This window comes from Sebastes umbrosus, chromosome 19, assembly GCF_015220745.1.
Source record: "Sebastes umbrosus isolate fSebUmb1 chromosome 19, fSebUmb1.pri, whole genome shotgun sequence".
Classification (NCBI taxonomy): Eukaryota; Metazoa; Chordata; class Actinopteri; order Perciformes; family Sebastidae; genus Sebastes; species Sebastes umbrosus.
In genome coordinates, this window is record NC_051287.1 from 10,734,949 (window position 1) to 10,760,050 (window position 25,102).

General features: G+C 41.5%; 1 protein-coding gene across 13 annotated transcripts in view; it reads right to left on the bottom strand.

The window, feature by feature from the left end:
• vav2 (vav 2 guanine nucleotide exchange factor) overlaps positions 1 to 25,102 on the bottom strand; it is a 222,021-nt gene that overhangs the window by 149,497 nt on the left and 47,422 nt on the right. For all 13 annotated transcript variants that reach the window (XM_037753449.1, XM_037753456.1, XM_037753450.1 and 10 more), the window contains exon 2: positions 5,840 to 5,956. In XM_037753449.1, coding sequence (XP_037609377.1) covers positions 5,840 to 5,956 — 117 coding nt within the window. The remainder of the gene's footprint in view (positions 1 to 5,839; positions 5,957 to 25,102) is intronic.

The following is a 25,102-nucleotide window of genomic DNA, read 5'->3' on the forward strand; positions in this document are numbered from 1 at the left end:
AGGTTAAATCCAACTTCAGTAAATAGCATTCAGGCAGACGGGCCAACGTTGGCTGAGGCACGTTCCAGATGTTAGTAGCACTGGGCGTGGATGCTAAGCAACTAGCTATTTTTAGCCGCAGAGCGCAGGAAGGAAATGAAAGGAGCACAGTTCAGCTTGCGCGGGATTCTGAGCGGCTGAGAGGGTAATCAAACACAGCCGACCAATGGCAATCACGCCGTCCTGACACAATGGTGGCTCGCCTGCCGCTGGCTTAGTCTTATCACAACATACTCACACTGGGAGTGGGTGTGAGATGAATGAGTGGGGAGAGCAAGACAGTGGGGAAGGGGAAGAGATGGATGGGGGAAGTGAGGATGAAAGAAAAGGGAGCAGTTGGTACAAATTAAACGAGTGGATTGGCATGTTTCCTTCACATTACAACTCCATCTGTTTCAAGGTGTGTTTTGTGGATTCAATATTAAAGGGGACCTATTATGCTTTTGTTTTTTTTTCCCCTTTCCTTTAGTGTTATATAGTTTTTTGTGTATGTAAAAGGTCTGCAAAGTTACAAATCCCAAAGTCCACGCCAAAGGGAGTTACTCTCCTCCACAGAAACACTGCTCCTGAACTGCCTGAAACACCTTGCTTGAAATCCCGCCTTTTCTTCCGAAACGTGGTGATGTCACCAAGTAACACATTTACATAACAGCTAGTTTGGCACGCCCTCAGACAAAGCTAGTTAGAGCAGAGCTGGAGCGGAGTCCGAAGAGTTTGGTTCGGTTGACCAATCACAACAGTGGGCAAGCTGACCAATCAGGAGGGGGGGGGGGGGGGGGGGGGGGGGGGAGCCTAAACAGAGCATTTCAGACATAGGGAGGAAATAGGTGCCGCAACACAGCCGGTATGAAAAAAGTAAAGCATTTTTTGAACATTAAAGCATGTTAACATGTTCTAGTAGAAATCCAGAATACAAGTATGTACCTGAAAATAAGCATAATAGGTCCTCTTTAAGTAAACCGATTAGCGTATAGGCTGTGATGCTGACCAAAAAGAACCACCCCCTCAACTTCTCTGTTATAGGGAGGATAATTTGGCTGCAAAGTGGAAAGGTTCACAAATACATATACAAATCATCACTGTGTGTTTGCTGAAAAACTCTGCCTGCTGTCACCGGAACCACCTGCCAAGTGATGGCTGTTTCATATAAACAATGAGCTCACATTGAGGGACTAATTTCCATTCAAATGCAGCACACAAATAAAACCATTCACCTTGACGCTGTACTATCAAGTCAATGAATGGCTTGGGTGCCTGTGACACTTCACAAGTCAGTCAGTCATAACACCAACTAAGGCTGTTTAGATGAGATAGAAATTGATGCAAGCTACACCGTTCTGCATTTCAAATAAATTACGCTATTCCCTTTAATGAAGGCGGCGAAATCTGTCAGAAAGCTCCCTTCCTTCGCCGCTCTCCAGTCACAGACGGAAAATCACCAAACTGTTGATAGATGGTTAACAGGTGCGGGCTAATTATGCTAATCATGGCAACAGCCAAATAAACTGATTGCCATGTTCATTTAAATGACAGCAATGTTCCTTTGGTGGCTAATTAAAATAGGTTGGGAGAAAAGGAAACGAGGCGGCTGGGTTCGGATGGAGGGAGGTGTTTAAATAAAAGCCTTCTCTGGGGTCTACTGTAATAAGCTGTATTTCATTGGTTTAATGATGTCATAATGAATTTCTAATGATGGGGGATGGGTTAGGGTGCAGAGTGGGGAAGTGCGGTGATACGTGCATGAAACCATAAAGCCCCTGCTTGAAGAGAAGGCAACAAGGGAGCCCTTGCTCATGTTGTGTGTGGCGTAGGGTATCTCTGGTTGGGTAATGGAAATAAAAATCAGTAGAGGACATCTAGCAGTGTATGTGCTCCATCTGTTTCAATACTAGCCCCACTGGAAAGGTTTTAAAGGGGCAATTACTTTTTTTTTTTTCAGCATTGGGACCAGTTTGCCTCAGTCTCTATTTGCATGTGACCCAGGAAAAAGCATCATTAGAGGGAGAGGTGGCGGTCAGAGGCCAGGGGAGATGAACTCTGGGGCCCCCTGACAGCCAGCGTGGAGGCATGGAAGGTGGATAGAGGCTGACTAATGTTTATAGAAGCACTTGCTATCAAAAACCCTCCATCTTACCTGCTCTCCCCAAAGTCCTCCGCTTTAATACCACTCTTCCAGAGGAGATTACAATTCTACAGTTTAAGCTCTATCTTTGAAAACAGCCCGATTGTTTTCAAAAGGAGTACCACCGGGGACACGCGGAGAGTTCAACCTTTCCTTACAATAACAAACCTTCCACCCTCCCTTTCTTTCTTTGTCTTCTTTTTCCTCACAAGAGGCAAAACATTTGAAGAAACAACACTGGCGTTCATACCTCACCTCATAATGGGAACAAATTGGATATAAAAAGTATACATTATGCATAATCGCTGTGTTATTTAAAGGGGAACTTTGGTATTTTCCCATTTTTTTTGTGTCTAAGTGACTAAGGGAGACTACAATTTTTGAAATTGGTCCAGTATTGAGGGAGAACGCTGCAACCGGCAGCCGATGAATGAGCATCGTTAATGTAACGGTACGTTCATTAAAAGTGCTTGTGCCCTCAATACTGGACCAGTTTCAGAAATCCCTATTAGCCAGTTAGACAGTAAAACAAGGTACAATAGGGTCCAGGATGAAAAATACAAAAGTTACCCTTTAAATTGTTTAAAGGATCGTCAGCATCTGAGGGATGGATCATACAAGTTGCATCCAATGTGACTGTAGTCTATGACTGCACCACTCTACTCAATTGACAAAGTCAATGGTAAAGCTGAAGACTGAGGAAGCTTGATTGAAATCTTCTAATACTTTTGATAGCTCTTAGTCTGAAAGGGTGCATCCTTTCATCAAAATATGCACAAGCACCAAACCTGGTTCACTTTTTAACAAAATGTAAATTCATTCGCCAAGCATTTCCATTTTCTTTCCCTTTGGGTAAGGTGAAAACAAAAGGAGCGATAAAAGAATGATATGGAAAGAATAGATGAATGATACTGTACTATGATGTATATGACGGAAGTTAGAATTCCTTTTGTTTGCAATCGGATGTGCGCACAAAGAAACTTTTGTGTCAAGGTAACAAAAGAGGAAAGAGCACATCCGGTGATGAGCTGGAAAAAAAGAGGAAAAAAACCAGCCTCCTTTTACCTTCCGTTTATGAGGCATTCTCACTATTTAAATGTATGCCACATTAGTAGGGATCTGCTCAATTCAATATATTATAATGTGATGTTTGGCCTTAATGGAAAATCAATGGCGAGACAAGCCCGCCAACGCTGCGACCATACAAAAGCAATTTCCAAATTGACATATGGAGGGCCTGTGTGATTGATTCTGACTGCGTTTGGATTTTAATACCGTTCACTGTGAGCTCATTGACTCCCAGACATCGTCTTGTGGTTTATCTACGAACTGCCAAATGAGTCCTTGTCTCCTTTTTCTTCTCTCTCATCTTTTCTTTCGTCTTTCATCGGCCGCTCTTCCCCAGCCCGGAGCGTGGAGAGTGGATACGCTGAATTAGATATGTTAGATAAATGAGCGGATGACTTTTTCCGCAAATACATCCTCTTTGTAATCGATCACAGCGAGATGTGTAATGCAGTTTATTCTGATCTGTACCTCGACCAGAGTAATCCCCACTGCTGGAGTACAAATTCTACATGTTGCTTCCATCAGCTGAAAAGCTGCAGTATTAACATTCCCACTGCACCAGTCCTGACTCCTGACACATCAGCTATCATCTATTTGATGGCATCATACCATCCCTGCTGCTTGTTGTAACAGCCTACTAGCCTAGAGAGAAGCTAAGCCCCCTACTCCTCTGCCTATAGCCCCATAGAAACACACATCGCAGTCAAAGGGATTAGAAAGTAGAGAGAAACAATTCACTTTCAGAAGCTGAGGCCAACAGGGTGTATGCCAATCATGGATTACCAGCCAATCCCTTCCCCCTCCCTCCTCTATCACCCATTTGTTTCCTCCAGTCCAGTCACATAAAAAGGACATATATCATAACCCGGTGGCCTCTTTTCCAGTGTTTTGCAGCAGTTTTGTATTGATGCTGAAATGCCAGTGATTTATTACCTTCTTTAATTATATATCTGACATGTACAACCTCAAACTTCATCCATCCATCCATCCATTTTCCACCAGTTATCCAGGTCTGGGTCACAGAGGCAGCAGGCTGAGCAGCCAGATGTGCTTCTCTCCAGCCGCAACCTCCAGCTCCTCACAGGGGATGCTGACACCAGTGTTGCCAGATGGGAAATGTTAAACTATCGTACCAGAGATCACCTTAAAATGATCATATTTTGAGGAAAATTATCGCAAGTCAACAAGTAGCTATGATGCATGGAAGTCCATCAGTCTGACAATTTTTCAGCACTCATTTTCTCAACTCTACTTCCTCAATCTCACATTGATGCAGCAGCTTAGCTATCTCGTGTACAATAAGCTTCTTCAAATAAGCACCGAGCGGCGAACGACAGCCGTGCTCGCGAGTCACATTCATCAACATCATAGCCTACACACCAAGCATGATTTGCTGGAAAAAACTCATGTGAAAAGAGATGAATAAACACAGACGTAGGATCCAAAATTCGCTATCTAGAAACAAATGAAAATGAGGCAACACAGACTAGAGGGGGGCAAAATTATCGTTTCCTGATTTTTCTGCTTCAGAATAAAAGCTTTTAAGTAACAAAATAATGAAATGTGTTTTTCACGATTTTACAGCCGCTCCTTTGACCACTAGTCACAGCCATGGGTACACGTTCTGTTGTAATAGAGACACTCTGCCATGCTGGGCCGACGCGCCAAGTCATGTATGGAAAAATCCTAAAATACACGAGAACTTGGCTTGTGTCTTGAGGAGTTGTAGCATTTATTCACCAATGACAGCCTAAACTGTACACACACTGCACTGCTAAAAAAAAAAAACATGCCCAAACCATCTCCATGAGGCAACCTGATGAGATACTGAACCACCTTTCAATGCAAAAAAGAGCAGCAGTTCGACTCTACTTCCGGAAGTGTGTGCCCACAAAGTTTCCATGTCCCTATAAACCTCCGCCAGAATGCAGGGAAAAAATAGACCCTGCGGGCAGCGGCCTTATGACTACCCATTTAATAAATACAAAAATCCACTTGAATACCCCGTAAAAACTCTCCATAAAGCTAATGATGTGCGAGTGAGTCAGCCACATTTACTGCTGAGCCAACAACACACACCACACACTGCATTCTAGCAGCAGACTGCTAGAAAGCAGAATCGAGTTCAACTCTAGTCTCTCGGTGTCGTGAGATGAGATTGCTGACCCTGAAGTGTTGCACCGTCTCATCTGAGCTCTCCGCGCCATATTGAAGTTAATGTAACAGACAGATTTGACTTTGAACTATCTTTAAACCCAAAGCAACTCACAGGGACATGACGTGCTGTACTGTAGATGAACTCACACATGCCTGTAGTCTTGCACCACACACATGCACGCAGCATGTCAGCACATAGATACCGTAAAAATATCATACACCACATCTTAGCTTTTCATCTGACAACAGAAGGACATCACTCCTGCTGTAAAAGGGTATTATCAGGGACACAAGCAGCGTCATGTCTCTCAGCTAGAGCACGCTGTACTGTAACCAGAATGTAGCCTGTGGGCAGCATAATTTTTTGAGCGGATCACAGTGTCAGTTCAAGTGCAGAGCGTTTTTGGAGTCTGAAAAGTAGAGCATCCATCATAAGCCTGATGTTTAACTCACCTTGCCGAAGTCCCTGACGTCGAAGAGGTCAAAAGGGTCAAACAGCTCACTGTTGCGCAGGCCAAACTTGTCGTGGCACACCTTGAGAAATGTCCGGATGTTCTTCAAACACAGGAACTACAAAAGAAGGAAGACAAAAAAAAACAAAAGCATAAATGCACGCCCAAACTGATTATTGCATAGACAATTCCAGCGTCTGTGAGCAGCTAACATATTGGATTCATACCAGTGTTGTAACGGTATGATTAAACAAGCAGAATTATTTGCCCTAAGAAACATGTTCCAGCAGTCTGTTTAATATCCTCCATCAATGCAACAGCATTTGTGTAAATGTTTAATTTCCTGCTTGATGATTGGCAGGCTCTTCATTTTATCCTCTCCTGGTGTACGTGTGATTATTATTCCGCCCCAGAAGGTGAGCAGGCTGATTGCTGCTCCTGAGGCTGATGGGCTGCCTCTCTGATCAAGATAGGGAGAGCCACAAGAGGAGCCTGACATCAGAGCACAGACGAGGTGTCTTCAGATAAGCCCCCCGGCACAGACCTGCCCCCGGGGGGCAAAGCTGGATTGAGAAACTGGCCTCACACTGAGAGGTCACAGGTCACAAATCTGACAAACAACCACCATGCGTCACATGGAGCTATCTTTAAAGCTGGGGACACACCAAGCCAACATTAAAGAACTAGCGGCGACAAAGGCCACCCGTTGAGTCGCCTAGAGGAAATAACTCTCCCTACCAGCAGGTAGATGGAGGGTAGATCAGGTGAAATGAAGATGAAAAATGAGAAGAGCTTTCGGTGTTTTTCCTCAACTTTACTCATTAGCTTGCTTCCCTCACTTCTGTTTCTCTTCTAGTGCACTGATTTGTTTAAGCTGAACAGCCAATCAAAGTGATTACTCTCCCCGGCAAGCTCTGCCGCCGACTCAACATGCTGAATCGGCCAAAAAAAACTCTGTCACGGGCAGACTAGAGCCGACGGACGCTCACCGACAGCCCCAAACTGTCCGCCGGCCGACCGTCGTCTCGGTGTGTCAGGGCTTTAAGAAGCTGTAGCATTTAGTGAAGGCCCCTTTAATAAGTCAAATTGGTTTTATAGTCAGAGTTAAATATTCAGGAAAGGGAACAAGAGCCGATCACTTCAGGGTATTTAGAGATACAGATAAGGTGCTACAGAGAGGCAGTCAAGCAGGCACCAGTTGAATGGGATTAACAACTCACGGAATCACAAGAAAGAGCACGCCATCCCTTTTCTTAATCTCAGCTTTGAAGAATGCATTCACTATTGTGTGTGACAAATCTCTTAATTTTTGCAATCATAGACTGTAGATAAGACGTGGACGTAGTCACCGTGACGTCACCCATTGTGCATACACCCGTTTGTGGACTACCGTTTTGAAGCCTCTAAGACGAAAACACAGACAACCCCCAGACAGGACAACACTGTGGTAGCAACCTGTCAATCACAAAGTAGCCACGCCCCATTGGCTTCACTTTACAGACCCGGAGGTTGCCCACTGGTTGCAATCTACAAAGGTTAAAACAAATATGTCTAATCTGCACCGTTTACTCTAGTAGTAAGAATAAATTAACTAGAGCCTGACAGATACAATGACCAAGACATTATATTGGCCGATAATAGCTTATCGGTATCTGCTTTTTCAACAATGGCTAAATAAAGCGCATGCCACCTTGAGACTGAGAGTCAACGTGGGGAGAATGATGGAGTTCACAGAGACCTTCCCCCCAGCAGCCAAGAATACTCATCATAAACTGCATAATAAATACTCTGTGGACACGAATACGGACACTCCCAGTCCCTAAAATATGCCATCACGCAGATAAACCTTCAGGGCCGGGGAGCAGACCAATAACTCCAACGGAGGAGTATTGAAATATTAATGATAAGCATAACTGCCTCCCGTCTCTCCCATCTTCTTGTGTGTGAAGAACACATTACCTAGCATGTAAATCCAGGTGCTGCTCAGATATGCCCTTTCATTTCTCTGTTTGTGAGCGCTATAGTCATGGCAGCAGAATTTACACAAAAGAGAGATTTGAGCAAGAGAGCTTACGTGGAACAAAATGCTTGATTGCCTATTCAAAAGAAAGCAATGACAACATGTGCATCATGCCCGTAATGGCTGTTGCATACAATAGTAAAACAACCAGCAGCCTTGCTGGTCACACCTCCAGTTTGGGTGATGTCTGCATGCCTTCAGGCGGCAACAACAGAACAAGTGGGTTTCCAGGTACACTAGTATGCTGCAGAGCATCCCCACTCCGCAGGCATTGAAGTGCACAATGTTCTCATTTAAACCTTACTGCGTGCAGCTTGATGAGCCTCAGTGTTTCCTGTTGCTACAATTGACCATGTGAGACATCATCCGCATCATAATCACTAATTAGCTTTTTGAAAAACGCTGCAAAAAATCAACTGTTACCACTCCACTAAATGTTCAGATTAAACAAAAAGAAGCACAGTTTCATCTGATATGGTTTCCTGGTATTTCGTGGCATTTCAGTCGGCCTCTCCCGGCCACACCTGAGAGCCCCGCTGACTCATTCTCATTCATGTGTGCACATCTGCTCAGCCCCAGTGTCATGGGCGTGAACCCCATAAGAGAGCAGTGCCGGCCGGTGACAAGAAATGCGATTGGTTGGCCAGCCGAAGTGACATTTGCAGTTCAGCGGCGAAGGTTATCGTGTCTGCAGATCCTCACGTGCAGTTGGGGAGGAGGAGAAGAAAAAAAAAAGCTTATTTTCTCAGCCCAGATATGAAAAGGTAACATTTGCTGGAGTGGTTTGTGGGAGAGAGAGAAAGAGAGAGAGGCTCTGCTGATATGGATCAGGAGGGAGGAGATGTGTCTGACATTCTAATGTGTGTTTGCCGATAAGAAAGGCGGGATAGGGGTAGAGAGAATTGCTATGATCTTGATGAAAAAAAAAAAAAAAAAAAGACCATTTCTTGTAGAGTGGAGAGTGTGAGTGCACCTGGGAATAAACAGGCTGCGGTCATCTCCTTAGGCTGAGGCTGCCCCTTAGAACAATCCATCTGGAATTACCTCACTACTGTGGTCTGCAACACACTCTCAAGGCTACAGGCGCAGGTATTCCTACACTTTTCATCTGTTGTGAGTGCATTTTACGCACAGAGCAATCTCAGACACACAGACTGTACTAAACGGACTACAATGCTGATGGAATTTACACATGTATACATAGAACATGATTGTTTTTACTTCAAGCAATTGCTTTTACAATTAGGCGATTCAATTATAAGTACACTGGCAGGAAATCATTTATTTTAATAATGGACTTGTTCAATTTGTCAAGTAAAAAAAAAAGAAAAAAAATCAATTTCCAGCTTTTCTGCCTTTTATGTTAGACGCCACCTTGGCCTCAGTAGAGATGCACCGATACCGGATCGGATATCGGGCCGATACTGACTCAAATAGCCGGATCGGGTATCTATGACCAACCCGGTCTCACTCCCAACTCGTCAAACACCACTGACGTATGGAGGCACCCTTTAGCGATAGTTTGCGACCAAACGGGCTTTCAACTAACTCAAAAAGACGAATAAGTCAGATCGCTGCATCCCTAGGCCTCAAGGAACTCTGTGATGAGTATTTGTCACACATTTTATAATCATTAGTTGCAACACTACTATCAAAACACGCAAGAACGTCTCATTTCAACCTGCTTTTTCTCAGTAACTGCAACTGATTAAACTTTTTATTTTCAGGATTGCAGATTGGATCATTACTGTAATACTGTTTTAATCCATTTCATTACTCCAAAACCCGTGCAATTGTTGTTTCAAGCAACAAAAAGAAACTAACCCCCACGTATGGTTTTACGACTAAAACATTACAATAAAAGTTGATTGCAAGTGAAGACGGCGTGCAGGTGTTTGTTCCCTTTTTTGGGAAATTACATTATTGGTTCTTTTTTTGTTGTGCACCTGTCGGCTAAGACTCTTTTAAGTCTGCAAAACAATCTCTTTTTTTTTTTTTTACAAGTGTCACAAAGCAATAGATTGTTTAACAGAAGTGGAATACAGTGTTTTGTATAAACTCATCTTCCCACAGAGACAGAAAAAAAAAACGTGCGTGTGGACACATGCAATATAAATGCCTGCGTGTAGAAGTGTTTACCACTTGCTTCGAGTGTTTGCCATTTGAAGCTACCCTTGTGTCAGCCTCGTTACTCATGGCTCACTTAGCGCTTTGACTGGCTGCTAAAATTGTCTTTCTCAAGGCTTTAAGGTGCCACCAGCAAGTGCAGTATTCATCAGATCCAACCCTGTAAATATGTATACTGAATCCAGCTTTTTACAAATTATAAAAGATCCCTTCAGGGTGGGAAAAAGATGAGAGAGAAGGTCAGGAAGAGATAGAAAGGGAATAAGGAAGAGGGAGGGAGATATGAGGTTGAAAGAGACACTGCCTGTGGTCTCAGCTGTAGTACGGTAGTAGATTTCTTTTTTTACACGGTGGCTTCGTGTGCTCCACTGGAGCGACGGCTCTGATTTTGACTTCTCAGTCGAGAGCAAACAACTCTTAAAAGAGGCAGACTTGTTGTCAGGGAAGGCGGGGAAGAGGAGAGAGAGAGCGCAGAGGAGGAAGGAGGAAGGAGGGAGCGGAGCAGCAAAGGGGAAAGAGTCAGGTAACAAAGACCCGTCACATCCCTGACAAGCCCTTCAACCGTATCACTACGCCACATCACACGGAGAATAATGCATTATTCCTCTGGGAGGGTGGTCCTTATCTGCACACACTCCTACATGCTCATATCTGAGGAGATACAAATTAGAGCTTCCTCGTAAAAAAAAACCTGAACAACCGCAAATTGAGGAAATAGGGTGCAGGGAAATGTGGGGATGTGGAAGATCGGGGAAGAGGAGGAGGAGGAGGAGGAGGAGGGAAAGGTGGGTTGTTTTGTCAAAACTAAAGCTCTGTGGTGTCAGGGAAGAGAACACAACCCGTGGGGGTGAGAGAGAAAAAGAGGAGGAAGCTGCAGGTAAGGCTGAGAAACTAGAGCAAGACGACTGATCTAATCAGAACCTGTTTCGTGGACCAATTAGCTGATATCGATTCACACACATGATGCAAATTAAAAAACTAAATAATAAAAAAAGAATGCATGTGCTTTGTGTCTGGTGGCATAGTGACACAAAGCTGCACACAAAAGCAGAGTTTCTGGTCAAAAGTATAAGAATATAATGCAATTAATTAATTGGTATTCATTGCATGATTGTCCATAGTTAATCCCGATTAATTGCACATATTGTATCTGTTCAAAATGTACCTTAAAGGGAGATTTCTCAATTATTTAATACTCTTTTCAACATGGGAGTGGGTAAATATGCTCGCATTATGCAAATGTATGTATATATTTATTATGGAAAATCAATTAACAACACAAAACAATGATAAAAATTGTCCAGAAACCCTGACAGGTACTGCATTTAGCATAAAAAAAAGCTGCTCAAATCATAACATGGCAAACCCAAGCCCAACAGGCAACAACAGTGTGTTGACTTGACTATGACTTGCCCAAAGCTGCATGTGATTATCATAAAGTGGGCATGTCTGTAAAGGGGAGACTCGTGGGTACCAATAGAATCCATTTTCATTCACATATCTTGAGGTCAGAGGTCAAAGGACCCCTTTGAAAATGAGCTACGATGGCGTGTTTTTCTAGTTTCATATGATACCAGTATCTTCACTCTAGCTTTAAAACTGAGCCCTCTACAACATCAAACTTGCAAGTTGCGTTAAAGAAATCAGTGGCGTTAAAATGAATTTGCGTTAACGCATTATTATCGCGTTAGCTTTGACAGCCCTAATAAATATATAAACACATAAGGGCACATAGTGCAAACAGAGAAAATAGCAGCTTCAGTAACAATGGAGAACATGAAAATGTTTTTTTTTTCTAGCCATAACGCCTTATCAGTGAACCCTGATGTAATTTCTTCTATCCTGCTACCACAAGTTGAATCATGAGACAAACAAAGAAATGCAGAACTCTGGTCAAACAAAACAGAACAATTCCAAACACGATCACAGGAGCACTGAGGCGTGCCTTGCAGATACAGTTGCAGCAGATAAACATCATGTACTTGGCTCAGGCTCATCTTATTTCCCACGGTGGAGATAACGCTTTCATTCATCTTGGGAAATAAGCCGTTAGTTCTAATTTAATAAAATTTATTAAATCATCAAAAGAAAAAGAGCATCGTTTTTGTCAATTTGAGAGTCATTCACCCGGCCCCGGGAGAAACGTAACGGCCCCCCGTACAGGTGCTTCGTGAAATAATTAGCGAGATGAACAATTCGTGTCTGCAGCCCGTTGTTGAGAACGTCAAGCAACAAACAAACCTGACTTTCCTCTCCATGACCAAAGAATAAGTCCACTTCCCTGCATCATTTCCGACTCATAACCCAAACAAAGGAGGCATTTTCATCTCTAGCAGAGAAAATCAATGAAGAGCAGTCTACTGTTCAGGACTCTGGAGAACGTAAACTTGCTTAACTTGAAAAGAAAGTTGCTCTCTATCTACATTTCCTCCTCCCCCAATAATTTTGAAATCACTAATCTGGGGTAATTTGGGGCAAAGGAAAATAAATAAATCAAATAAATAAAAAGGATGATTTGGGAATTAAGTCAATGAAACAAAATAGTAAGGTGTTTTAGCTTTGTTATGAGGAGAAGGGAGGAGGATTTATAACCAGCACACTGAGTTGAGTCAGACAGATGATCAGATACTCAGACAGCCAGTCAGAGATCTGGAGTCAATGAAAGAGACTGATGCCTGTCTGGGAACAGTGAGGCAGCCAAATACTCATTCACACACACACACACACGTATACACACACACACACACACACACATACCCCCATGTTGTGTCTCCGGCAGCGAATCTTTCCGCACCTTCAGAACAACAGGAAGGGAGCTCTCAGCAGGTGAGAAAACAGCAACAGTGCAGCTCACGTGACCACATAAAAAGCCTGGCTGAGCTATTTCTGACAATCTATACACACACACTACTACACAAATGTGCACACACACGTGCCAGGTATAGAGGTGATGATGGATCTCGTAAACCTCCAAGTTTGGTTAATGATCCCACAGCCAGGGTGTTGATTGCTTTCTGGTAAGGGGGGAGATTTATGCCTCTCTGGCAGTGATCAGCACTCAACCTTTTCCAAATAAACCTCATCCAAATGCTTGGCTCTACAGTGCAGCAAATGTCTATTATACTAGCCTGGTAATATCTCACTCCGTCTGAAAAGCTTACATTTGTTAAACAGCTACAAAAAGCACAAAAAAAAAAAATGAAAAAATGAAAATCCTCTCTTGAAAAAGCTCTTCTTCCTGCAGGGTGATAGCACTCTACTTTCACAGACTTCTAGCACTATGAAATGTACATTAATATGCACATGTAATACATGTATTAATAGAATAAACTATCATTTTCAAAAAATACGCCCCATCACAAAGATAATTTAAATACTTGAACTGCTTTTTTAGCCCTGAGTTTGTCCTATCAGGCTACATACAGGCTGCCGTACCTTGTTGGTTCGAGATTTTTTGGGGCTGAATCAGTGGGCAACTCCCGGGTCTGAAAAGTGAAGCCAATGCTGAAGTGCCTTAAACTTGTATTTTGTCTGCCAGCAGGGGGCGACTCCTCTGGTTCCAAAGTCTGATTGTATAGAAGTCTATGAGAAAATGACCCTACTTCTCACTTGATTTATTACCTCAGTAAACATTGTAAACATGAGTTTATGGTCTCAATCGCTAGTTGCAAGTCTTCTTCAATACAGCATGATGTTCATTTAGTAAATTATGGTCCCATTTAGAGTCAAATAGACCATAAAGGAGGGGATGCTTTAGGGCGTGGCTACCTTGTGATAGACAGGTCGCTACCACGGCGTTGTCCTTGTGTGGGAGTTGTCCATGTTTTCGTCTTACAAATTTAATCCTTCCACGGTGTGTTTTCAGTTTATGAAAGTTAATAATTATAACCCTTTTGGTTGCCAAAAAATGTCTTATTCAGTGTTCAGGTGTACTAGCTCCACCCTCTCACGTCACTTCTGGTTGCAAAAGACCAACATTGCAATGGCCAAAAACTCAGATGGCGACGGCCAAAATGCCGAACTCGATGCTTCAAAACGGCAGTCCACTAACCAATGGGTGATGTTAGGGTCCACTACATCCCCTACGTCCACTTCTTACAGTATACGCGCTGAATGTAGCCTGAAAGGAATACCTGCAGAAACTCTGCAGGTTTCATTAGTACAGACAGTTAATATTCTCCTAAAAGACGCTAGAATACAACGTCATCCAAATACTGTTAGTGCATTAACAACACACACTCACACACACAGCCACACACACTTCTGAGACTCCTTACCCTCTAGGTAGCCTGGCAGTCCAATGCTATAATAAATCTTTGAAAAATTTATGCCGAAAGTCAACTCAAGGGTCTACTAGTCAGAAATAGTCCATTTGTTTTAATGGGTGGGTATTAAAGGGTCGACATATTTATTTATTTTATTAATAACACAGATAAAGCTTAGCGAATAGCAATGATAATATATTCCTGGTTTGCCTTTGTCTGGGTATTAATTCCACATGATGTGAATACTGTACCAGAGTCACCTTATTATAATCTAGAGCTTTGATTTTATGTCCCACAGGTCACCAACAGGCATTAACCAATAACAACGTGCATGGATGACACACTCACTCCTGTCAGTCTGCCATCTTCTTCTATTTAAAGCACGCAAAGCAAATCAATCCAGATGTTTTTCGAGAGAGCACGGACTTCCTCCTCTGTGATCTCTGAATTCCCTTAATTGAAATCAATATCTGCTTTGATGAATATTTTAAACCAGCAAATGGTTCCTCTGAGTTTCACACAGCTTAAAAAACTTGCAAGGGTTGAGAAAAGAGAAGACTGTAAACATTGAACTCAGACTTCAATAGCTTCAAATTAAAAAAGGGGAATATGTATATTTCGGAGGAGTAGGTACGCCCCTCTCTACCACGTTAGTAAATGTTCAGGTGGCATGTGCCGGGTGACACCCAGAGGGGATTAATGAGCGCTGGGGCTTTTCCGCCCCACTTCCAGGTCACCCAGATGTTAAAGTCAGTGAGGAGAAAGGCCCTGCTCCTGCAAATTAGAGAAGAAGACGCTGCATGAATAATGCATCGCAATAGTATGCAAATGTGTTAATCTTATCCTATTACCCCTAAAAGCCTGTAAGCAGGCATGGATTGACCACAGTTTTAAATCGCGTACAACCCTCGGCAGACGAGGCAGAACTGCTTCGGCAGCGAGGGCTATGCGTGGCTCGTGTTAAAATATGGAAGTTAAATAGGCTAAGTACGGTTTTTAGTGAGGTTAATCTCCATTACAAAAGGACGATAATTCAGCTCAGAGCATAGACTCTGGAGGGAGAAAAGTCACCACGATTGTAGAGCGTGACTACATAATTAAATCAAGTCCACCTTCACCTTTACACTGGCTACTCGGGGAAAAACACAAGCACGCTCTCTAATTGCATGTAGGGCAAAAGCCTGAGATAAGAAGCACACAGCGAGAGGAAGAAAGCGTTAGTTTGAACTGCTGTAACATGCCATCAGTAACATGCTCGCCACACGGACACATATTAGGTCATTCGTGAGAATAGAGACGCGGTGATCCTGAAGCTAAACTAAAAAGGAGACCCCCTTCCTGGGAAAGAAAAGCTTTTGAGCGGGAGAGAGTGAATGGTGGGAAGAAAGAGGAGTGACATGTCTTCAAGGTACGGCTCTTTCCTCTCTCTGCTGAAGCGGAAACGACCACATATATAGGAACAAAGGAACCGCTCTCATGGATAATGGAGAGGAAGAGGAGTAGGGGCTAGTTTTTCCAACTTGTGGGGGAGCTTCAAAATGCCAGCCAGTATATGACAATTACAGTTTATCATCTATTATTTGAATGGTTTAATTAGATGTTGATTCAACGTTAATACTATATATACAAATTTTTAGCAATGCATGGCCATTTATAAAACAAGTAGCTCAGACCATGCAATCTCATTGGCTCATAGCCATGTTACAATACCCACATACCACAGTTATGACATCTAATTCCTTTGCACTTGAAGTATCACGCTGCGTCGGAGAAAAATGCTGTCATGGTTGCTTAGCGACAGGGTCACAGGGGGGAACAGGTTACAGATACAAAGTAACAACGTTAGCTGCTACAAAATGGAAACATGTAAGGGGTAATGTACAGCGAGCCGGTCATTGTTGTGAAAGAAACCCTGACACGAAGCCCTGAAGGGGTTTCTTTCACAACAATGACCCGCTAGCTGTACATCATCCCGCTTATTACACAGCTACTCACTTAAGAAATCAATAATTTGACACAAAAACGGTCCGCCAGAGTCCGACATCAGAACTGAGCCCACAGCCACGGTCTGCTGTACATAGCAACGGTCTGCCATAAAGAAATAGCAGACCAAAGAACGACGTGATTGACCAATCAGAATCGAGTATTCAACACAGCCGTGTAATAATTAATGTCAGCTACTATGGATGAGGGCTGTGTCTAGAAGAAAGCCTACAAACTGTGAAATCTGATCTGAGATCTGCAAAGCCTTACAAAAACTCACGTGAGACTCGCTGCCCGTCGACCTATCCTAAACGTAACTATTTAAGGTCAATGCCAAACCTTAACTATTCAAGGTCAATGCCTAACCTTAACATTCCCGTGAGAGTTTCCCCAGTTTGGGGGCTCCCTTCTAGTCACTACCGTGGAGGAGTGGATTGAGGTGTGCCAACCTCCAGAAAAAAATCCACCTGACTTGCATGGTACCCAGAGCATGAATCCTAATGATATTAGTGACTCTCTGACTTTTTAGAATCTGACATTAGCATTTAGGTCAAAGCACAGCTGTGCCTAGGTGCAGCCTCACAGAGCTGCTAGTAAAGCTGTAGAGTCTTGTTTACAAAGCAATTAGTCAGTCAGATTTCCCCAGAATTGTGAATATTTCAGAGTGAAAGGTAGAAATGAGAGGCTCAATTTGACCTCCTATCCTGAATGCAGAGGAATTTGACAGGGCATTCTGACTACATCATCACATCATTTGGTAGGGCCGCACCCTCTTAGTCGACTAGTCAACTAATCAATCATTTTGGTCTTATTTGATTAATATTTCTTTAGTCTTTTTTTATGCTTTTTTCATGATGGATGACTCATTTCCAAGAAACTTATGAGCATATCTCTGGTAAACACAAGATTTAAAGTGGTGCTTTTGTGTGATTCTTAGTGGAGAAACTCAGTTTCACAGATCTGTCGATTAAATCAACTAATCAATTAGTGGACAAAATCGTATGAGTGTTAGTCGACTAAGAATTTCTTCGAGGACAGACCTATAGTTTGGTTATCAATAGTGGATTTAAAACTGGAAGTATGGTTATCAAGATAGTTGTTCATTCATTTATTTGGGGCACCCTTGAATATGCATGTAGTCCTCCAAATTAAAGAACAAAATTAGTACTTGGTTATAGTTAGGGGACCTTCGTCGTCACGGTTAAAAGATAAGTGTATAATAACTCTTGGTATGAAATGTCATCGACATGTAACTCTGGTCCAGGGAAAGGTGTGTTTATGAGTGAGCTTCAGATGCGGAGATGAAAGAGAGAGAACGGCGGTTAAAGACAAAAGTGGGGGAAAAAAAGCTTTCACTATTTTCATCTTAATTCTACCTGACCTGAGTTTTTCAATTTCCTCTGGCCTTTAACATGTTTTTTTCACTCCTTTCTCTGTGGACCAGTAATAATTCATAAAGCTTCTTTCCTCTGAAGTGGTAAAAAAAAACAAAAAAAAAAACGACACGCACGATTTTCTACTTTTGTTTTTGATGTTTTTGTTTTGTGGAAGAGAGGCTTCACCTTTGCATGACCGCCTCTATCTCCATTTGCACTTTCAAATAGGAGGGAGCTGGTTCTCACAGCAGCATACAATAAATATCATCACCATCCACCTGCATGACCTGATGGCTGTCCTGTGTTTCATTCCTAGATTGTTGCTGGGGCAGTCTTAAGCCTTATCAGCCTCAAGACAGACATAATACTGTAGATACATTTTTTTTTCTTACTGAAACTCTTGTTTAAAAACTTTTAACCCCAGCAAAATTCCGGGAAATTCAAGGTGGAAATTTCCCATGGGAATTAACAGGAAATAACGGGAATAAAATGGAAATATAAAGGAATAAAATGGAATAAATAAAAGGGAATAAAATGGAAATATAAAGGAATAAAATGGAATAAATAAAAGGGAATAAAATGGAAATATAAAGGAATAAAATGGAATAAATAAAAGGGAATAAAATGGAAATAACGGGAATAAAATGGAAATATAATGGCTATTTCTGGTTAGTCCCCATAGTAGCCATTTCACATAGAGACTTTTTTTACTCCAATTTTATAGGTTACATAGCCTATGGTGGTGTGTCTTTATATTATGACAGTTTTCCTAAAATTAGATTTGAAAAAATAATCGCACTACATCGCCTTGCTTACAGTATTGCAATATATTGAACCGTTACCTTTGTATCATGATACGTATCGTATCGCCGCATTCTTGCCAATACAAAGCCCTAGTTGAAAGTGAACAACTAATTTATAAAATAAATGTTCTGCAATGAAGAATGAATGGAAACAGATCAATTAAAACTAGAAAAACAAACTAGCGTGCTCAATCGAGCTACATCCCACACGGTAACAGCTAGCTAATAAAAGCAGCAGAAGGTGTTAACAAGTTTTAAAGTGTGTATTTTGCTTTAGGCTACTACCTTCTGCTCACCCCAATAATATAATCAAAACTTACATGAAAACATGTAGCGCTTTGGCTCAGACAGTGCAGTAGTGTTGGCAGTAGTGTGGGCTGCACATGTGATGGGAGAATGCACTGTGCATGCAGAGGGGTTACATTTACTGAATTCATATTTAATGGGATGAGAGCAAATGATCTGTACATGTGATGGAAGAGTGTGCTGTTAAATGCAGTGCACGGTTACAATTCAATTAAATGGGCATACTTTTAACCAAGACATGTCATGAGAGCTATTGCTTTTGTTTATATTCCCCCAAATAATTACACTAAAAAAGGTAAGAATTTTATTTTGAAATTGTGTACAATTTCCTAAAATTCCCTTGGAAAATTTTCCAGAAATTTTACCGACTCTTTGCAGCCCTACTTTAAACGATCTCAATCAAAATCAAACATCTAACACATACCAATATGCTAAAACATATTGCACTCCTCCAGCTCCTACCCACTCTTCAAGTAAATACGAATCTGTGTTGTATCCAAGCAACAGGCCATGCTGCTGGGGCTCAGACGAGGAGTGTGTGTTGGAGGCATTTCTACTCAGGCTTAGCTACAGCATCAACGCTTGATGAATGTGAGAAGGAGGTCTGCCGAGAATCCCAGACACCCACGGATCGATGGCCAGGTAATTTATGACATCGGGCCGGGGAGAGGAAGACTGCATCTATCTTTTTCCCCAGCGAGTTTCCCTCGCAACTTAAGGCCCATTGCGTCCATTTAGATCCCCCATAAGATACGTTGCCTTTCACTTTTTGTTCCCCCACACAAAACAAATGCTAGTATCATACACAAGGCAAAAACATTATTTAGAATCTAAGCAATGATTATTTAAAAGTGTGAGACTTAATGGGCTGTGAATGTACCGTTAGGATCTTTATCTAAGTCTTAGATAAAGATCCTAACGGTGCATTCACAGCCCATTAAGTCTTTCAGTTTTAAATAATCTTTTGCAGAGCTGTGTGAGCTCGGGGCAGATACATACATGTCCCATGAAATAACAAGGAATTCATTCATTGAACAGATTTACATGTTCATCTTGCATGGCTTACTGAAAAAGACTGATGCTGGCTCCAACTTTATCCTTATCTGAACTTTATCTTTGTGTAAAATCTTTTATGTTTCGTTACCCGGCAAAATTATACAACGCAAGTTATCAATGATGATCCTCCCTCAGTGTCACTTGCACATTTATTGTATATTATGTTACTTCACCCAATGTGCCTTCACTAACAAACCTTGTGAGTATATCGGGCAGTCTTCTATTATAATTAGTGTCTTTGGGTTTTGGACTGTTGGTTGGAAAAAAGAAAGCAATCTGAGGATGTCACCTTGTGTTTGTTGAAATTGTGATATGGGGTGTTGCGATTTAACGGTATTGACTATAACCGTGATATTAAAACAATTAAATATTAATATCATGTTACAACCCTGTCTCCTACAAAATTACATTCCCTATCTACACTGCATTCTCAATAATGTTTCGGGCAGAAATGTATTTTCTCCCGGATTACCGTCGCAGTTTTAAACACAAGATTTAACATTTTAAATTGAAACAAAATAAAACAAAAAACGCAACAAAAACTTAGGGCTGCACAATTTACCGAAAATTAACGACAACAGGATTTTAGCTTCCCACATTTAAAAGAATGAGATCACCTTATTTTACGTGTTATTTTGATGCTAAGATTTGTACATTCACAGTAACGTATAGCACAACAAGGAAAGTATGTTACGTTGAAAGCAGTGCTCTCTTTGTTTAAATGTGCAATACAAATATCTTTCCAGAAAAATCAATTAATAATCAGGATAAATAATTGTGATGTTAACATTGATCAAAATAATCGTGATTGTCATTTTGGCCATAATCATGCAGCCCTAACAAAACTACTTGTTTAGGTTTAGGCAACAAAAGTGTTAGGATTACTAAAAAAAACATCATGGTTTAAAATTATATTCTTCTTCTGCTATTTTCTGACATTATATAAGTCGAAAGAACAATCAAGAAAATCATCAACAGGTTAATTGATAATAAAAAAAAAAAAAAAAGTTTGAGCTGCAGCCCTAATTGCTACTAATAGGGTCTGATTATATCTTCCACCACTGGTACCTTGTATAAACACAAAAGTACATTTTAAAATGTCATCTGAAATTATTATAGTTCAAAGCCAAAAGGCCAAAAGCTGAAAGCGTTGTTAATGCCGGTCTGATGTTTGCCAGTCCTTTGTTTAAGGAGGCTATCAGGTACACAGGAGGCTGCAGCTCTGTGCTCTCGATGGCTGCGATTATCTCCAAGGTGACGAATGCCATTAACATGGAGAACAGCCTGTTAATTACCCAACTGGCTCTGGGGCCGAGCTCAGCCCGCTTTAATCATCAGACCCACAGCTTGGATAAACAATCATTCGATCATCACGCGGCTTTGCAGTGACACACAATACAGCAATCAGCCAATTTACAGATTAAGTGATTGGACGGGGTGGATACTGTAAGATGCAGTTTAAATCCACTCAGTGGACAGTGGAGAGCTTTCCACTGGGCACTCAACCAAAGTGAATGCAACATGAAACCACAGCAACACAATTGAAAATGTGTTGTACAGTTTGCTTTCATGTGAAGCTGCCTGGGAAAAGTCAACAATCATGTTTGCACACTCTGATAATATCCTATTTGCACAGAACACTTAGAAATGCCCACATCCTAATGGTTCTAATACAGCCACTGTAGACTAATATTTTTCATACAATGACCAAGCAAAATACTAGTTTTCGATTGGCTGGCAGGTGCCTGTTAAAATTGTATAACACAGCACCTCAAACACCTCATATAACACGACACCTCAGAAGATCACAGCAACAGTTTGACCCACTGAAAAATAATCATGACAACAAAAGCTTTGATTATTATTATGGGCTCCGTGGTGGAAATGACACGTTCTTATTATGGCAGGCATATGCCAGGATTAGGACTGGATATTGAACCACCTTGAGACTTATTAAGTACAGACTGGAATGTGTCCATATCATTAAGTATTGAAATTTGTAAGAATGTACCGAATGTCATTTTTTTTTTTACATCCGAAGCTTCTATTGACGTTTTTCAAATGAAGATTTGAATGTCTGTTTTCATATTTTATGACATCAACACCCTTAAAAAAATTCAAAAAATCCTGGAACAAAGTCCCCAATTTGAATAAAATGATTCATCAGATTCAGTGAGTTCTTTATTAAAGCAACTTACTTTAAGAAATATAACTCGTCAGTGCGTGAAAGGTTAAAGGCCAACAAATATGACTTGAAGCAGAATATTGTGTTATATAAAAACATTATTACATCCGTCTTTTTTCAATAAATGTTGACTTTTGGACTTCACTCAGGAGTTATTGGAAATATTTGAATATAGGGGAAAGACCGATTAGTGTATCCAAATATTTATCTTGGCTTAAATAGAATGAATAGACATGCAAAAAAAAAAAAAAAAAGCTGCACAGCATTCGAATGTTGATTTGGAATTTGAATGTCAACATTATGAATGAAACTCCGAAGCTTGTCTCCCTACGTTTGTAATCATGGTTACTTGTTCTTTGATCAGATAGCTCCTGATTCCAATCAAAATAATGGATTTTTTTAGACTATTTTATTTAGGTAGTTTTCATACAAAAGTCTGAGTTTGAGAACTTTGGATTTTTTTTGTCAAATAAAACAAAAGTTTTTTTGTAGAAAATTAATAAAAAAAAATATTGATCTCTAACCTGCACCTGTTTATCCCACATTTCCCCTGATAAAGTCTATTTTATAAGATTCTAAAATATATAATGAATATATATTTGTATTCACCAATATAAAGGGACTAAATAGTTATGAGCTGGCTATTTAGACAGAAGTACAACTGTTCTGTGAGACCTGTGTCAGTACAGATGAGTCACAGCTAGCTGGTCTTTCCAGAGCTGTTTGCGACCCAGTAATTAGGGCCAAAATTGAGGGGGCGTATTTTTTTTTTCGTGGCTTCTCTCGACTCAAACACGTCAACACTCTGGCCTAAATGAAGCCACTGTGTTTACACTTTAGCATGACAGCTTAAGGTCAGCCAAAAACTGTCCTCTGTCACATTGCATCACATTGTCACAACTTTCTCTGGAACCCTGTCGCCCTCTGTAGCCGCAGTCAACAACATTATGTATTGGGAGCGTACTTCCTGTTCATACTTTCCCTGCAAATTACATCGGAATGCTTGTTGGCACTGTCCACCGCAATTAATCACTGTTGAGATAAAAGCATTGTGGAAAGAATAAAAAGCTTAAGTGGAGGAGGCACGTGTGGGTGTTTTTTTTTTTGTGCATTCATGAGTCTTATACAACGATGTAGAGGGAGTGTTGGTTGTGAAAACCTCTCATCTTCATGACAGTTAATTATCCATTTACATAACTCGCTCCCTTCCACTTTATCTGATGGTCATAAATTACCCACACCTGTCTCTATGATCTTCTCTGCACCACTCCTGGTGAAACTGAATTAACTTCTCACCTATCTGTGACCCAGCTGTCCTGCCTGCTCTCAGGTAGACTGGAGCTAAATCTCAGACATCAAATAGCAGACAGCCAAAAAAAAGGGCTTAGCTCTTATCTTTTTTAAAAGACAGTCAAGAGTGAGACACAGAAGTCTGGGTAGAGAAAGAGATACAAAGAGCCTTGTCAGATGGATATAGCAACGGCGGAGAGCAAGGCAGGATCAAACGTCCAGTTCCTGCCGGTAATCCTCGGTGGGAGAGAGAGGCAGGAGGGGAGGAATGGAGGAGAGAAGAGGCTGGCTGCTGCTGTGCCACGGAAAGCAAATGTTACTGGCTTTTTCATCCAGCAAGCGAGGCGACGCCAGCCCCTCCACAGCTCTTCAGACAGTCTGGCACACGGGCCACAGGAGGAAACCTTTGGAAAGATCAGAGCCCCCAGCCTCCAGCATGGAACGAGTATGTATGAGTATATTCTGTGTCTCCGTGAGAGAGAGAGAGAGAGCGAGTGCGTGCCCATGTAGCTGCTTAGGCCTTTCAGATGCACCACTGTTCCTATTCTATATTTAGAGGTTTTAGCCTGTATACAATGTCTAAAATCCACATGACAGCAGTGTGAAATCCCCCAAAAAAGCAAAGTGTTTTCCTTCTTTTTATACCTCAAAGATAACACTAAAAACATGTCTACTGTATTCAGATATTCAACAGATATGTCAAATGCTGCATCAGCAAGGAGCGCTTCACATGCAACACTATTAAACATTCAACATGTACATCAGGAGTCATTTTTTTCCAGGCAAGTTTTTGTGTTCGCCGCACGTTAAGAGACTACAGAGGAATATTTATGGTGGCACATAACCTTCATAGCAAATTAAAAAGTAATTTAACAATATCTGTAAAAAAGGTAAACCTCAGATGAGACTGTGAAATAATGAAGTGGAAAAACCAGAAAAAAATATGCTATGAATCATGAAAAAGTTCAGTCCTCCAGTGACTCGTAAATATCTGGGAGAGTACGATTATTTTTGTTCTCTTGTAATTACTCCACAGATAATATCAAACTACAATAATGCATGCCAATTTTACAAATCCCCGTCAGACCTGCATAAAAATAAAGTCCAGATTAAATTTACGACCCAGTAAAATAAAAAAAATTATACCCTCAATCACCACAAACAAACAAACCTGCTCATAACTGTGTAATGGGGGGTTTATTTCCCCTGAATTTATCGTCTCAGGCAAGCTTCTTAGGTATGGCTCTAACCAAGTTACCAAGAATAAGCCATCCGTCCATCCATTATCTGTAACCGCTTATCCTGGTCAGGGTCGCAGCTGACATTGGGCGAAGGCGGGGTACACCCTGGACAGGTCGCCAGACTATCACAGGGCTGACGCATAGAGACAGACAACCGTTCACGCTCACATTCACACCTACGGGCAATTTAGAGTCAACAACTAACCTAACCTGCATGTCTTTGGACTGTGGAGGAAGCCGGAGAACCTGGAGAAAACCCACGCCAACACGGGCAGAACATGCAAACTCTACACAGAAGGGCCCCAAGCCGGGTTTGAACCTGCGACTGCAGTGCTAACCACTGCATCACCGTGCCACCAAGAGTAAAAGTAAGCCACCAAGGTTAAGCAATTTCTAAACTAATAACTAAATCTAACGATGTGTTTTGTGGGGCTTGTTGCCATCTCTCCCCATCAAATGTATCCTCATACAATGATTCGTATATTTTACGAAAAGTTATTCCTCATTTTTCATGCGTTCTTTTACGAATGTCCAGCAACATGTGTCAATTTTGCTCATTACATGCATACAGTCTCTCAAAATAAACTTCCGTCTTCACAGGAAACAACTTCC